We start from the raw sequence: 15,603 nt of genomic DNA on the forward strand, positions 1-15,603 counted from the left end.
TCTACAGTTTTAGTATGATAGTGAGATAAAAAATTCAATTTGACAACTGGTATTTTTGACACTGAAATGCTGTTATCTTGAATGATTACAATCATTATACTATGAGATTGTAGGTTTGTAAAATAATGTTGAAAGTATATGAAGAAAACATAGGTTTTTGTTTGTCTCAACGGTATTGCATGTCAAGTAAATGCAAATGATTCAAACATATAATGATGTAGCCAAGGTCAATGAATTCTCAAGTCTGTGTAATTTCACTTGCAGTTGTTAAATGAATGTGTGTGTGTGTGTAATGTTTGCTAGCACAGTATTTGATGTATTTGTATATGTGCTCCGTGATGTTAGTGTATTCAGATTGTTTAGACCGAGTTCGGGATGTAGGTTGTTGTTCAAAGTATGTAGTCTTCGTCATGTCCGAAATTTTTCATTTATATATTGTAATATTTTTCAATTTGGTAATGGTAATAGGCAACTATATGATCGTGCATCATATATAGGCTATGTCCCAGATTGCGCCCATTCTTCTCAGGTCTGAGACAGTCTCTTTTGAATGGGTGGTAGTTTTTGACGCTCAATAAGTGATTTTGAATAAAAATATTTGAATTTGTATTTAATGACAAATTTGGTGAATTTTGGTGTAAAGTGTAAATAGTATCAAAAACACTGTTCTAAGATTTTTAGTATTTTTGTCGTATTCTTAATAATTCTCTTCTAAATGAATAATTCTCATGTTTATTTTACATACCCAACTGTGCATCATAGTTGCTGGCACGGCTTGACAGTTTGGGAACAAAAATACTTATAATAATGTATTCCCACCATCAAACCTGGCAGAGGTTGGAAGATGAGGCATAAAGTTCCCAACTTCCAACCTAGATTGAAAGATGGGAATAAGTCAACTTGGAATACTTATAGTTTCTATACTTATTACCTATTTGTATAACTAATCCCAGAATTGAAGGATATCACTTAAAAAGAACAAACTGTTTACTGAATCTCAACTTTATTCAGTTAATCGGAAATAATGTAAAATATCCAATCCAAATAGTATGTTTGTTTTATCAGGATAACACAAAACGACATTTCTTTTATTTTCATAGATTTTTATCAATTGAAATTGTGCAACACCATTTTTATCTTTTAGTGACTTGATCAACAGCAAGTTTGCTATATATTTGCCTACTTGGTTTATAATAAATAAGTATCTTCTACTGTTAATTAGAAGAATAAATTGAGTTTAAATCAAACAATTTGTGTTAACTACACATTAATCTAATTGATAATATAGATAATTATCATACACTATATATAGAATGTATAGACACAAATAGAATATGCAATAAGCATCACATTTTATATATCAATTAAAAATATCCAGGCTACCCAAGGCTTGCTCGGAATTTCATGAATTTACGAAACTGAAACAAAAAAAAAGTAATAGGACATCTAGATTTGAACTGGGGTCTTCTGCTTTCCGGATCACTCAACGTCCCATCTGAGCTATTGTAGTCTTGTATATAGTGGCGAAATTTACCTTTGTATTCTAAATTTATTGTAGCTGTTTCTTATTAAAACACAGATACAGCTACATTTTTTTTAAATTGAAACCTAGCTATATCGATTTATCGCCCCCGAAATCCCCTGTATACTAAATTTTATGAAAATCGTTGGAGCCATTTCTGAGATTCAGATTATGTATATATATATACAAGAATTGCTCGTTTAAAGATATAAGATATATATTTCAATGTATCACAATACAAACATCAATAAGATATTATAAAGTTCCAAGGGCAAATTTATAGATATCTCATGTATCAGTAATTTGCCAGTTCTGCATCTCATTACTATAGTAAACTAGTTGTTTCCTGCTTAATTGACTCTTCTAGATCTCTGGTTACTTCGAAATGGTAGTATCCTGCTGCAACATTTATAAAGATGGTATTTTATTACTATGGTAGTAATTCAAAAAACTCTTTTCATAAAGATTGAATTTTAATGTCGGCTTTAATCAATTCTCCACTCAGGTGCTTTAAACTTTTTTTAGTGTGGATTTTACTGCATTTATGTAGCATTAACAAGTTGTTTAAATTTCAGTGACATATATTAATCTGGGAGCTTCAGTGAGTCCTTAATGTGTAAAGTTTTGCTTGATCTTTACTGACTTGTTATGGTCGTTGTTAGAATTATAACCTGGACTCTGTCTAAAGACATGCATCTTTTTTTAGTATGGCACTATTGGACTCATTAAGATTGAGTGCCAGTAATCATTGTGGGATTTAAAATTATATAACAATAAATAAGCTAGAAACTAGATACCTTGGGTTTTATAGTAAACTGGCCATCGGTAGTAGCTATTGCATTTCAAGGGTCTGAAAAACGTTGCTATGAAAATTGATTTGCGTTTGCCGTTTCAATTCATAGAAATAAATGCTATAGAGAATATTTTTTCGTTATTCTATTATTGTATGGCTTGAATTAATGTTCTATGTATTTTTGTTGTTCTGTTTTGTCCTTAATATAAGTGAAATAGGATTTTCAAAGGGGCCAGTGTGAATCAATGAATCATTTGAAAGCTGTGAGATAGATCAAAGCCAACAACTCCACAAGATTCATAATGATAGGAATTGTTGTTTGGGGCAGAAGGAGAAGGTGGCTCAGGAGCGAAGTGACCTGCAGGCCATGTCGGTGTTTAGCACCTATCCGGACAATCTCTCGCAGGATATGAACACAGATCGGTGAGTCACTGATACAATATATATTTGCAAGATCTCGGAGAGCTCTAAAATATTGTGTGAAAGATAACTTGACACCAAAGCTCGATTACGCATCGCTTTCAGTTGAACCACAGTACAGTAGACTAGTAGGTACTTTAACTTCATACACACTATTTACACGGCCGCTAAGCAATCTTGAGAATACAAAACTATTGAGTACCACGCGGTGCGCCACCGAGACTAGTCACTGTACGAGTTAAGGCGAAGGATAAGCAGAAAACACGAAAACAAGGTGTTTTTAGACAAGTTTAATGGTGAAAATATAGCATTTGGAGCGCGAACAATTACCGCCCTGCAATGAGTTCCCTTTCTGAGGTTAGCAGTGAATGTGTTAAACATACATAAATACATATAAACATCCATGACTCGGAAACAAACATCCATATTCATCATATAAATGATTGCACCTGCCGGGATTCGTACCCGGCTATATGGATCGTCAATATAATAATTTATATATAAAATATCCAAATAATTTAATTATAATAAATGTCTTACGATAGTATCGAACACATCTTTGGCGCTGAAATAAAACATGTATGTAGTTAACTTTTCTCAATTAAGTGCTAAAATTCTGTTCGTAGTTTCATACTAAAAAAACTTGCTGTATTAAGCTCTGTTCAAACTGAGGCTACTATCGCGCGGGAAGCGGGTCGGAAGTCGCTCGCGCCGATTGTGTCAGCTAACTTGTATGGACGTGTTCAAATTGACGCGAATAGTCGCTAATTTGAAGCGAAACAAGAGCGGGATTGTTTGATCTCACAATGCGCGATATTTATCCACTGTAGAGCCAAAAATGACACGCGGGAAGTCGCGTCAGTTTGAGAGGCTAAGCGAGCGAGCGAATTTCTCTTTAAATCTCAGTTTGAACAGAGCTTTAAGTGATTGATTAACACAGTTTCTAATATAATATTGTATTTGTAGCAAAATAGTCAATATTCTTGATTTTACGGTGATAGTATATGGGTCGGGAATTCTAGTTTATTTTGAGCATATACTACATAGCAGGTGGAGTTCTACTCGGTGTGTGTAAAGGGTTAAAGTATTTAAATTTATCCAAAACAATGAAGGAGATGAAGCTTCATGCGAAAAAGAGAGAGAGAGAGATACATATCTGGAAGGTGACGGTCGCAAAATCGAAAAAGATTATTCGCATCTAAAATCTATTTCATCAAAATAGTTACAGCAGTTTCTAAGACAAGTAGGTACATTAAATGTATACACTCACAGGTGTTAGTGTATACATTTAATGTACTAATAATATAATTTTAATAAACACTCTTAATCGTGTCGCTACACTGGTAGTAGCTTCATCAGTAGGAGGCTCCTTTGCACAGGATGCCAGCAAGATTAAGGGTACCACAACGGCGCCTATTTCTGCCGTGAAGTAGGAATGTGTAAGTATTACTGTGTTTCGGTCTGAAATGCGCCGAAGCTAGTGAAATTACTGGGCAAATGAGACTTAACATCTTATGTCTCAAGGTGACGAGCGCAGTTGTAGTGGCGCTCAGAATTTTTGAATTCTTCAAGAATCCTGAGCGGCACTGCATTGTAATTGGCAGGGCGTATCAATAACCATCAGCTGAACGTCCTGCTCGTCTCGTCCCTTATTACCATAAAAAAAGTACGAGATAATCGTGGCGCTATAATGTTAATGATAACTATAACAAAAACCAAAGCTCGTATGGAATATAGTTCGATTGGTCTTTAATACTGGAGAGACTGCCACACAGGTTCGATGTCCACAGGGAACCTGACATATCCAAATCATATTTTAAATTAAGATGACACTAATGTCAAAAGTTATGTATTTTACCATTTTCCATCACTCCGGAAAAGGGTGAGCTTAAATGAGAAGAAGTGGCAAAAAACTTAGCTAACAGCTGCTTTATATTACAAAGCAATGCAACGAGTAAAAAATACATATTATATTTAGCAGCCACGTTATCTTTTCCACATCTTGGTAATTGCAAAGTGTGTGATTATTTTTGTAATGTAATTAATCAGATGTACTCAGTTTGTTTCTGTTAATTGGCGTGTGAAATATATTTTAACCATGTGTTTGTCATTACTTTATATTTAATCTAGTTAATTGTGCGTGTTTGTGGGAAACTAGAAACTATATTGCAATAGCAGCAGGGGCGTAGCTACCGAATCAATTATACGGGGCCCCCGGGGCCCACGACGTGCATGAGCAAAAATTAATAAAAACTTTTGTTGCTTGCCGAAAAAAAGGCAACGAGAGTGTATAATATACTAGCTGACCCGGCAAACGTTGTTTTGCCATATAAAGTATAATTCACGCGATAGTTTTATAAGTAATAAAATATTGCCTATATTATAGCCTGTACATCATTTTGTTCTATTGTCAATAGTTTTTGCAGCGCACGCAAAAATAGGTTTTCGATTTTACACCTTGTGTTACAAAATAGCAATTTTATTACGGAACCCTAATTTTGAAAAAAAAACATAGCCTTCCTCGATAAATGGACTACCCAACACTGAAAGAATCATTCAAATCGGACCAGTAGTACCAGAGTTTAGCGCGTTCAAACAAACAAACAAACACTGCAGCTTTATAATATTTGTATAGATTTAATTTGAATCGTTTGTTATTTTGGAAAAAGTGACTGTTAGATAATATATATACTAGCTCACCCGACAGACGTTGTTCTGTGCATAATAAATAAAATACTGTTTTTCTATGAATTCGTCAATAATATTTCATAACACCAAAAATTATTTTGTAAAATATGTAAATGACGACATAATGTAATGTATAGAACGTCATTTCTCCCTGTTGTTAACTATAATGAAACTGTTTCACAGCAGAACTGTCAAACAGTGCGTCAATAAATTCTCTCATAGAAAATATGTCCATACAAAACAAATATTGGAATTAAAAATAATTATGGGTCTCAAATCGAAATAAAAACTATCCTATCTCTCTAGTTGGACTAAACTGCACTCGATGAAGTAGTCCCCATTAAAATCCCTTCATTAGTTTAGGAGTCCATCGCGGACAAACAACGTGTCACGTAATTTTTTATATATTAAGATTATATAAATATTTCTTTTAATTTTATGCAAAAATTTATTTTTTGGGCTCCCAAGCAAATTATTATAATATGCGCGTTGATTAAATTTTATATTTTAATGTATATAGTACTTATATCATTCATCATTCTGTATTGCAGTTTATTTATCTTTTTGGCTTGGCTTGGTTTTATGGTGATGGTGGCTAACTCTGGTAGAATAATTAGAATTTAAGAAAATTTAAATGTTGAGGTACCTATTAATCTGGGCATAGAAAACAAGACACCGCTTGAATTTAAAGGTATTTGTGATTTAGTCTGTAAATTAAATAATGTCAGCCATTTGTTGTAGATGCTTGTAATGTGGGTACGTATAAAATTGCAACGCGAGGTTCTCTCAGCAATTACGTATAGTATGTACCTACAGCGTTATGATGGCGACATTAATTGAACATAATATGGGTATAGCTATCTAACCTTAATAGTAAAAAACAATTTAAAATTTTAAGTAAATCATTGAAATTTTCAAACAAATAAATTTAAATCACCCTGACGTGGTCACATAAGACAGCACGAAGTAGGTGTCGTTGGCTACGCTAGCGCGCGGCTACTAGATTTCTTACAGGGTGTTCCGAAATTATATTATAGAAAATTGATTTATCAAGGTGAATTATGTATTTTTTTTATATTTTCTACCGTGAGGGTCATGAGTAATAGTTTGTGCTCATCATCTTCAGAAATGAGATGTTAAGTCTCAGTGGCTACAGAGTAATTTACAGCCTAGTTATTATAGTGCGCTTAAATCGAAACATAAATACTAATTATTATTTGCCAACAACTGGCAGGCAATAGAAAAAGGTCAGTAAAATTACAAGCGTTACGGAAAAAAAAGTGATCCTAAAAAAGTTTCCTTTTTTTCCTGTAGCGTACGGAAATATATTGTACATATTCCTGTTCTGCGTTCCCTCGACTCATAGTAGCCGTAGCTATACATATAGTCGGTTACTGTATTACTAAAGTGATTTAATTGAACTGCTGTTTTCCTTAAGCGTCTATTATTGTTTGAAGGATCGTTCACCTGAGACAAACAATGACGTCAGCTCATTTACATCTACAACATTGGTGAATAAGCGCTAACATTACATTAATTTATTGCTATTTCAATCATTTAAAACACCATAAACAACAATCAATTATTCTTGCAATAGAACATTATAAGAAAATTCTTATGAATACACATTTTGTGTCGATTTAAGTTTTTTCTTGCATCATAGTCAATGCACTAGCACGAAATTTTACAGATCAAATCCTCCATAAGCAAAAGATGTACGAATGACTAATTGGACGTAGTGAGTTATAGGCATTTGAAGTTTCAGCTCTTAATAATCTTCCATATCCAAAAAAACAGTTTCTGTATCCATTTTTAAGGGTTTTCACTACATGACAGATTGATCTTCAGGAGTATGATGGCATACAAAACTCTATTTAGACCAAAGTGTAGTTTGAGTACTTTCTGCTTAACTACGTCCAATTGACAGCAAAAAAAAGCAGCCAACCGCAGAACTCGAACTTGTTGTCGTTCGTATTCTCCGCTTATTTGTTACAAGTTTTCATATATACTAAACAACATACTCAAACTATTTTCAGGGATGGCAGCGATGCATCGACGCGGCCTGCTGAAGACTGTGGCTGCGGCCCAACTTATCCTGACAATGCCAACAATAACAGCAAACCAACTGCCAACCACTGCTCGTGAGTAATAAATGCAATTTCCCCTTATTTTACTGGGTCCGGAAACTTCGCGCGATTACCAATTCCACGGTTATATGGAATGTAAAAGCCGAATGAGAGGAAGGAAGGAAGAAGCCGAGGAAATCGGATGTCCGTGGCTGCCACTCTGTAAGGCCATGACCAGCCACATATGGAGTATTGTTATCATCTCTGGTCTGTTGCTGTGCAGTATCAGCTTGAAATTTGACAGTATAGCTTCCTTTTGTGTCTACTACTGCACCTGTTACAGGAAGTGGTCCGTGAATACATTCCTGCTGACGATTCCAACTTACACACACAGCACACCTCAAATTATAATATGAATTTTATTTAATCAAAGTGTTTAGCTTCGTGCACATATATAATATACATTTCTGCCATTCTATGGGAAAAAGAACTCTGGGGATTTGGTCTAAATTAACTCTGAAGGCATTTTCTTCATTTGCTTCTTGAGCAGAAATTTTTTTCACTATGTACAAAATTGACCAATTCGTGGAAAACAATTGATTAAGGCTAGTTATGACGAGTACGGAAGAAGTCGGAGGGTTAATGAGAACGGTTTCTCAAACCGGTTAAGATCGGTGTACCGAGTCACACCGAGTTTCGCCGCTATTATTCGATGTTTGGTACAATAGACAGGCTGTTATTGCTTGACCTGATCTGAAGAAGCTGATGTTGTATTACACCACGAAGTGACCACCAAACGTAGTAATGCTTGTTTTGCACAATGGCACCGTAACAAAGCGACGATGTGACGTCATCGACGTCAGGTCCAGAGATGATGCAACCGAATAATGAGCAGGGCGTATCAATTAACATCTAACCAACATCCTCCTCGTCTCGTCCCTTACTGTCATAAAAAAACTGAAAACAAATTTCAGAATTGTTATGGGCGGAGTCTTGACGAATCCGTCGCTGTCTTTCAATGACGGCGTTCGCTCCGTTGACTTCGTGCTGGTCTGGGAGGCTGGCAAGGAGCAGGCAAGCACGCGAGAGGCTTTCGAGCACCGGAGGATCTTCGAGCGCAACCTGGAGGCTGATGGTCTGCAGTTGGAGAGGGAGGCGCCGGAGAATTGCCATGGGTTGAACTTTGTTAAGGTGGGTACTGCTTTGAGTACGGTAGTCTTAACTTTTTATTATTATCACTTTTATTTTTATTTAATAAGAAAAAATACAGCTTTGTCGACATTATTATTATCAGCTTATAATACAGAAATCAATTAATAGTCTGTAGTGTCTTGACATCTAGCCTAAATTATATATGTGTTAACAATCATTGTCACTGTCAGGACACCGACAGTTAATGTGACACATCATGAACCGTGTGACATTAAGTGCTTTAAACAGAATGCACAGCAGTCAGCACAACGGGAATGCCAGTTCCAATCGATAATTGGTCGCGAGCGGAAGTCCCCGTGCCGTTGCAGTGCTACTTACTGAACCACAGCTGTTTCACCCAAACGAGAGACTAGATTACGATCCATGTATACTTGAACGGTTGGCTCGGACGGAACCCGAGAGGTCGTGCGTTCGAGTCCCGCATCGCTCACAAATTTTGGTTACAATTTAAACTCGCACTGATCACCAATAGCACTAGCCTTCCACCATCAGGAAGTGGCCTTTGGCACTAGATCTTTCATAATACACCAAAATCGAAACTGCCATACGGCACGCTACGCCCTGACCAAGTTCTGACTCTCATATTGTTTATAAGATAGTTTATTTTGCATGATCTTATAACTTGTTTCAATAGCTTTCTTATACATTAATAAAATCCCAGTTGTAAGCAATCTATTAATACACGTAAAATAATACGTATTGACAGGCGCGCCAAAATTGCGCCGATCTATGGTATACCGCGGCGCGGGGGCACTTGCCGATTACGGAGGCCTAGTATGGTAGTACTAGTACACTATATATTGTTGCGTAGCAACCCTTCGAAGTATATGACGAGAGTTGTCAAACTTCAATACATTGTTAATTTCAACAGCTCCGTCAGCAATACTCGTAGCTCAGCGGAAAAGTGTTTACTTTAGACGCTGTAGTTTCGATTCGGGTTCCGGATCCGGGTTCGATACACCTACCAGTGTATAGATTTTTTTGGGTTTTGTAAAGTTAAAGGAAATTTCTAGTAAGTTCAGGATCAAATCGAACAGAAAAAAAGGGATGGAAAATGTGTAAGCAGGATAAAAATAGTTAAAAGAATTTTCTAGTACAATTTAAATTTAAAGATGGAATGGGAGAATCATTTTGAAAATAGGACGGATCCGGGGGTATATAAGCCGTACTAAGCGTGGCCTACTGCAGTTCTAGTTCTGACTCGAAAGTGTAAAGAAGAAGAAGAAAAGAAGAAGTAGTGAAAAGTGGAAGTGTTCCAAGAAGAAGAAGATAGAAGAGACTTAGTGTTCGGTGCGGTGTGACGCGTTGAAGGTACCGCCGCCCACAAGAGGAACAGCGGCAGACCGGCGAAGTGCAAGTTCAGAAAAAGTGAACGCAAATAAAGACTCGTTCCTATAAGCGGAGTATTATTTCCAATCCCTGACCCACTCCCGTGTCAATATATACTATATATATATATAGGTATCGCCTAGACTATTTACTTTATTGCTGAATGAGTCATTGAATAATGAGCAGCCCCTTATATACCGTTAGGATCATTCTAGAATAATGTCGAACAGCATAGTAGTAACAAGAAAAACATGTTTTCCTGTGGATCTCCTCATTTCTGATTCGATCTCGCATATACATTATATTTGTATATCATAAATTAATTTTATAAGTTATTTCAGATTCACGCACCGTATGCAGTTCTCAGAGATTACAGCGAGATATTGAAACTGAGGATGCCAATGAAGGTAATGATATAAGTCAACATCTGGTGTAGCCAGGGGGGATTTTTGAGTTCTACCGCTTCGTGGAGGAGATTAACTTTTCCAAACAGCTATTAATGACGTAATAATTAATAATTTGTGTGTAAAGTGATGTTCTGGGATTCATTATATTAATTAAATTTGTAACCAAAATTTATGAACTGTTCGGTACTCGAACCCACGACCTTTCGAGTTCCGTCCGAGCGCTCTTGATATGACTTGTTCAACTCTCAGGCCAGCTCAGTTGGTAAGAGCGATCGGACAGAACCCGAGAGGTCGCGGGTTCGAGTCTCGCATCGTTCATAAATTTTGGTTACAAATTTAATTTGTGGAATAATAATATTGAACTTGCTTGTGAAAATTAGATTAAATAATTTGATTCTTTTATGCAAATAATTGTGGGAAACAATGGATAAGTTGTTCTCAATTTATGTTATGCTTTATTTAGATGAAATATTTCATAAGTAGCATTTGCTATCTCACTTCATTCGGTCTGTGAAATGTCGCACTCAATGAAATGACATCGTTCTTAAACATTTGGAATACCATCGTCTTAACATCAACGTACAGAGCGAGGGAATAGCGACTTGAATATATCTAATGAGAGTAAAGTAAAATAAGACTTAACTTTATGGGGTTAAGTAATAATTTCCTTTGAAATATTTGTCATTGGGCCACAGATCAGTCATGCGAACGTGCCTTGCGACCTCCTTGCGAATGAGCAATGCTAGTGAAATTCCACATGTGAAATCAGTGTGTATTTTTGATGCAATGTATGTGTAGAAGACGGAACGAGCCTTGAGCACGGAAATATAATATGTATTGCCATACCCGTTGATAGGTGATCATAAAGCGTCTATAGAATATTTCTCAGATCAGCTATACTGAATCACATTATAAAAATAGGGCAACTTTTTATCACCATTATCATTTATTTATTTATTTATACTATTAATCATTTACAGAAAGAATCTTAAAAGCTAACATAGTCCCGCAAAACTGTTTGGACAGTTTGTCTGCAGGATCAAGTCTCTTGTTATACATTAATGCTTATTAGAACATTGATTTTATACAAGTGTAATTAACAAATATTGATAAAAAATATAATAAAAAAAATCTAATTTTAATTTAGATACCATAGATTTAGATTTAAGGAATCATTCGCACGAAAGATCTTTCAATGTCAAAAAGACGTTTGAACCGCATTTATCACGGGCAGTGTTCCGAAGAGCTGTTTAACCTAATTCATTCCACCTTCGCACGACACGCCACAAGTTAGGATATCATCTCCACCATCTGGATGTGTGGCAGTCCTCCTCAGTGCGGTTTTCAAGTAGTTTTCTTCCACGTACTACAAAGCTGTGGAATGAGCATCCTTGTGCGGTGTTTCCGGGACGACACGATATGGATACCTTCAAAAAAAGCGCGTACTCCTTCCTTAAAGGCCAGCGACGCTCCTGTGATTCCTCTGGTGTTACAAGAGATTTTGGGTGTGGGGTGGGGTGGGAAATATCCGAAATTTACTTAGCCGGATTATACTTCGTCGCCATATTATTGTAATTACTATTTCAAACTTATGTCAAATCACTGCACGTTTCATACTAAACTTAATTTCAATTTTTACTCAGGCAGTCCCAGGTTGTAACAATAAAACGGGAATGCTTATTCATAATATGTCGCATTTTTTACTTTAAGTAGTAACGACATACTTTTAACTTTCTGGTTATTATTAACTTTCGTGTGTATGAGGCCTTAATGATCACAATGCTACCAAATACATGCAATAAAAGTAATATATAAGTCAACTCTGACATAATATGTATGGCAAAACTTGTGCTTACGGTTCGTGACGTCATTGAGTTAAATGGTTACTATCTATATTTTTTTTATTGCTATCCTTAAATATCCTATTTCTACAAATATATGCTTTATGTCGTAATGATATGATGGATTTGTCGGAATATATCCGTTCCCAACTTTATTATATTATGAGGGTACATACAATATTAGTGTGGTGTACTTATTCTGGGCAGGACTCAGTTTTACCCTTTCTTTAAAAGTTGGCAATGAATTAAATTGTTGTTGTAAATATATAGTTGACAAAAAATTACTAATTGTATTGTTATCCGGATTCCCTATCTCTGAAGTGGAAGGGATATATTCTGATAGTATTAGCTGTGGTCCATGGTCTGTTGTGTGTTGTATAACCGAGCCAACGTCCGTAGGAGTGCAGTAAGATACGGAAAGGTGGGCGGACGAATGCGATACTGAGCGCTGCAATGTATATGTCTAAGGTATGCAGCTGTCGAGCTATATAACGCTTTGGGTGTGGTGTGGGACAACCTTTATAATTTTCGATCATACATACACATTACTTTATTTAAATTGAAAGCTATATCAATTTCAATTTATTTATTAGGAGATTATTAAAATACAAAATGAGAATAATAATGCAAGTTTTACTTAAATGCTAGTTAACACTGTGCCTGAACTAAGTAAACCTGTGTTTCATCTCGCAATTGGATTAAAAAAATAACTTAGGCACTGCATTGACTACTTAGATCCGCAGAACACTCCGGATGAATCAATAACTAACTTGGGTTGGTTAATGAATCCTTATGGTGATTAAGTTAAGGTTAAGGCCTTGTTAAAAACACTATGGTATTAAAATATTAACAATGTTGAATTAAAACTTTTAGAGTCATTCTTAATACCATTGAAGCCCAGATATTCTATTGGGTATTTGACTCATTTTTAACTATATTATAATAAAAATAATGAAGAACACTGAAAACAAAATTAAAATTGAACAAAAAATACATAATTCCAGGCATTTAAACTTTTGGAGTGGTCTTCTTTCCCAATCGTGCAAAACAACAAGTTCTATATAGAATATACGAGTATATACGAGGGGAGGCTGATAAGTAATCTACCTAACTATGAAAGAAAAGACTTTGATGGCTAGTTTTTTTTTTATTTTTCTATATAGTAACTGCAAGTGAAATACACTTATGACATTTGCAAATAAGTGACATCATGCCGTTATAATAGTAATTTTTATTTTGCTCGTCAAAATGGTCAGTCACAGCCTCCTTCATTTCTTCGTCCGTCGAAAATCTGCGATCCCTCAATTTTTTCTTTAAATCTTTGAATAAGAAATAGTCACAGGGAGCCAGATCTGGACTATAAGGTGGATGGTTAATTTCTGTGAAGCCGTTTTTGCTCAGGGCTGACCTCGCCGTTAAGGCTGTGTGTACAGGAGCATTGTCTTGTAAAATCAGAACACCTTTGCTGAGTTTGCCTCTCCGCTTTTCTTTGATTTGTTCACGAAGCTGGTCAAGCAAGTTTGCATATTATTCAGCATTCATTGTTGTATTTTTAGGCAAATAATCTATCATCAAAATCCCTTCGACATCCCAAAATACGGTGGCCATTAGTTTTCCAGCCGACGGCCGAACCTTGAACTTCCTTGGCGGCTTTTCTCCTTTAAATTTCCATTGCATTGACTCTTGTTTGCTTTCCGGATCCCACTGGCGAATCGAAGTTTCATCACAGTAGTCTCTTCTTCTTTACCTTTGACCAGGTCTAGAAATGCCTGACAACATTCTACTCGCCTTTGTTTGTCAAAGGGGGTCAACATTCTAGGGACCCAACGCGCGCTCACCTTGGACATGCCCAAATGTTCGTGAATAATTTCATGAACTCGTTCCTTGCTAATGCCCACATCTCTGGTTATCTCCCACTGCTTGATTCGCCGATCTGCAAGAATCAGGTTCTTCAAATTTTCAACATTATCTGCGGTAACAGCAGAAATTGGCCTTCCACTACGTGGGTCGTCTTCCAGGCTCTCACGGCCATGTTTAAATTGCTTCGACCAAAACTTTATGACGAATTCAGAAGGACTTCAATCACCAAACACCTTTAACATGCGCTCTCTGATCTGCGTAGGCGTATTTCCTTCTTTACTTAGGAATTTAATCACTGCTCGATGCTCAAATTTCATCATTTTACAATTTTCTTTCGACATGGTGAAATCAAAGCCGCGCCAAAAAAACAAAAGCAAGCGAAAAAAAATAAGCGTCATAATTTTGAAAAAGGAATAAATATAGAATATGATTTTGCAGTGGCCAGTTCGATTTTCAAAACTTTCTTTAACAAAGTAGATTTTATATCAGCCACCCCTCGTACTATACGATCCATTTGACCGCGTGCAACGCAGAGCAGCTCGAATTGTCGAGGACCCAGTGCTCTGTGAACGGCTGGATCACTTGGCGTTGCGTAGAGACGTCGCTTCATTGTGTGTCTTCTACCGATCATTCCGATTCATTCATGTTCCGAAGAGCTGTTTAACCTGATACCTGCCGCCGAATTCCACCTTCGCACGACACGCCACAAGTTAGGATATCGTCCTCACCATCTGGATGTGTGGCGGTCCTCCACAGTGCGGTTTTCAAGGAGCTTTCTTCCACGTACTACAAAGCTGTGGAATGAGCTTCCTTGTGCGGTGTTTCAGGGACGATACGACATGGGTACCTTCAAAAAAAGCGCGTACAAGGTGTAAAGGCCGGCAACGCTCCTGTGATTCCTCTGGTGTTGCAAGTGATTGCGGGCGGCGGTGATCACTTAACAACAGGTGACCCGTACGCTCGTTTGTCCTCCTATTCCATAAAAAAAAATACTATGGCAAATCTAAGATGTGACGTCATATTATATTATGTCTATCTTTGTCTAACCCAAACTATTAGAATTTTCGTGATTTTTTTTCATGTAAAAGAACAATATTTTAATTTCACTATAATACCCATTTGACAAGATTGCATAAGAAACTGCTCTTTGACGTGCCAAAGGGATTTTCATACATGCTATCAGGTATCAAATACAGATGCGAAATGCATATCAATTATTTATATTTATTTTATTGTATGATCGAAAATACTTAGTAACTACTAATGTAAACTACTAATATAATTAATGTTGTATGTTAGCTTATTACTAATACTGTTAACTAAATATTAACGTTTTATTTTGCGATTTTTATGTCGTGTTTATGTCGTGAAGCAGTAATGTACAAGTATTATTGTGTATTGGTTTAAAGGACGCTGTTGCTAATGAAATTACTGGGCTTATGAGCGTTACTGAGATACCGCTATA

General features: G+C 36.3%; 1 protein-coding gene across 15 annotated transcripts in view; it reads left to right on the plus strand.

The window, feature by feature from the left end:
* LOC126979382 (anoctamin-1) overlaps window positions 1–15,603 on the plus strand; it is a 46,272-nt gene that overhangs the window by 3,644 nt on the left and 27,025 nt on the right. For 10 of the 15 annotated variants that reach the window (XM_050828653.1, XM_050828637.1, XM_050828639.1 and 7 more), the window contains 5 exons: window positions 2,644–2,738; window positions 7,460–7,564; window positions 8,464–8,680; window positions 10,372–10,437; window positions 12,678–12,746. In XM_050828653.1, the coding sequence (XP_050684610.1) occupies window positions 2,644–2,738; window positions 7,460–7,564; window positions 8,464–8,680; window positions 10,372–10,437; window positions 12,678–12,746 (552 nt within the window). Of the gene's footprint in view, window positions 1–37; window positions 395–2,643; window positions 2,739–7,459; window positions 7,565–8,463; window positions 8,681–10,371; window positions 10,438–12,677; window positions 12,747–15,603 lie in introns of those variants that run through there. The other 5 variants (XM_050828647.1, XM_050828644.1, XM_050828643.1 and 2 more) reach the window with 5 other exon arrangements.

Source organism: Leptidea sinapis, chromosome 3 (assembly GCF_905404315.1).
Source record: "Leptidea sinapis chromosome 3, ilLepSina1.1, whole genome shotgun sequence".
Lineage (NCBI taxonomy): Eukaryota > Metazoa > Arthropoda > Insecta > Lepidoptera > Pieridae > Leptidea > Leptidea sinapis.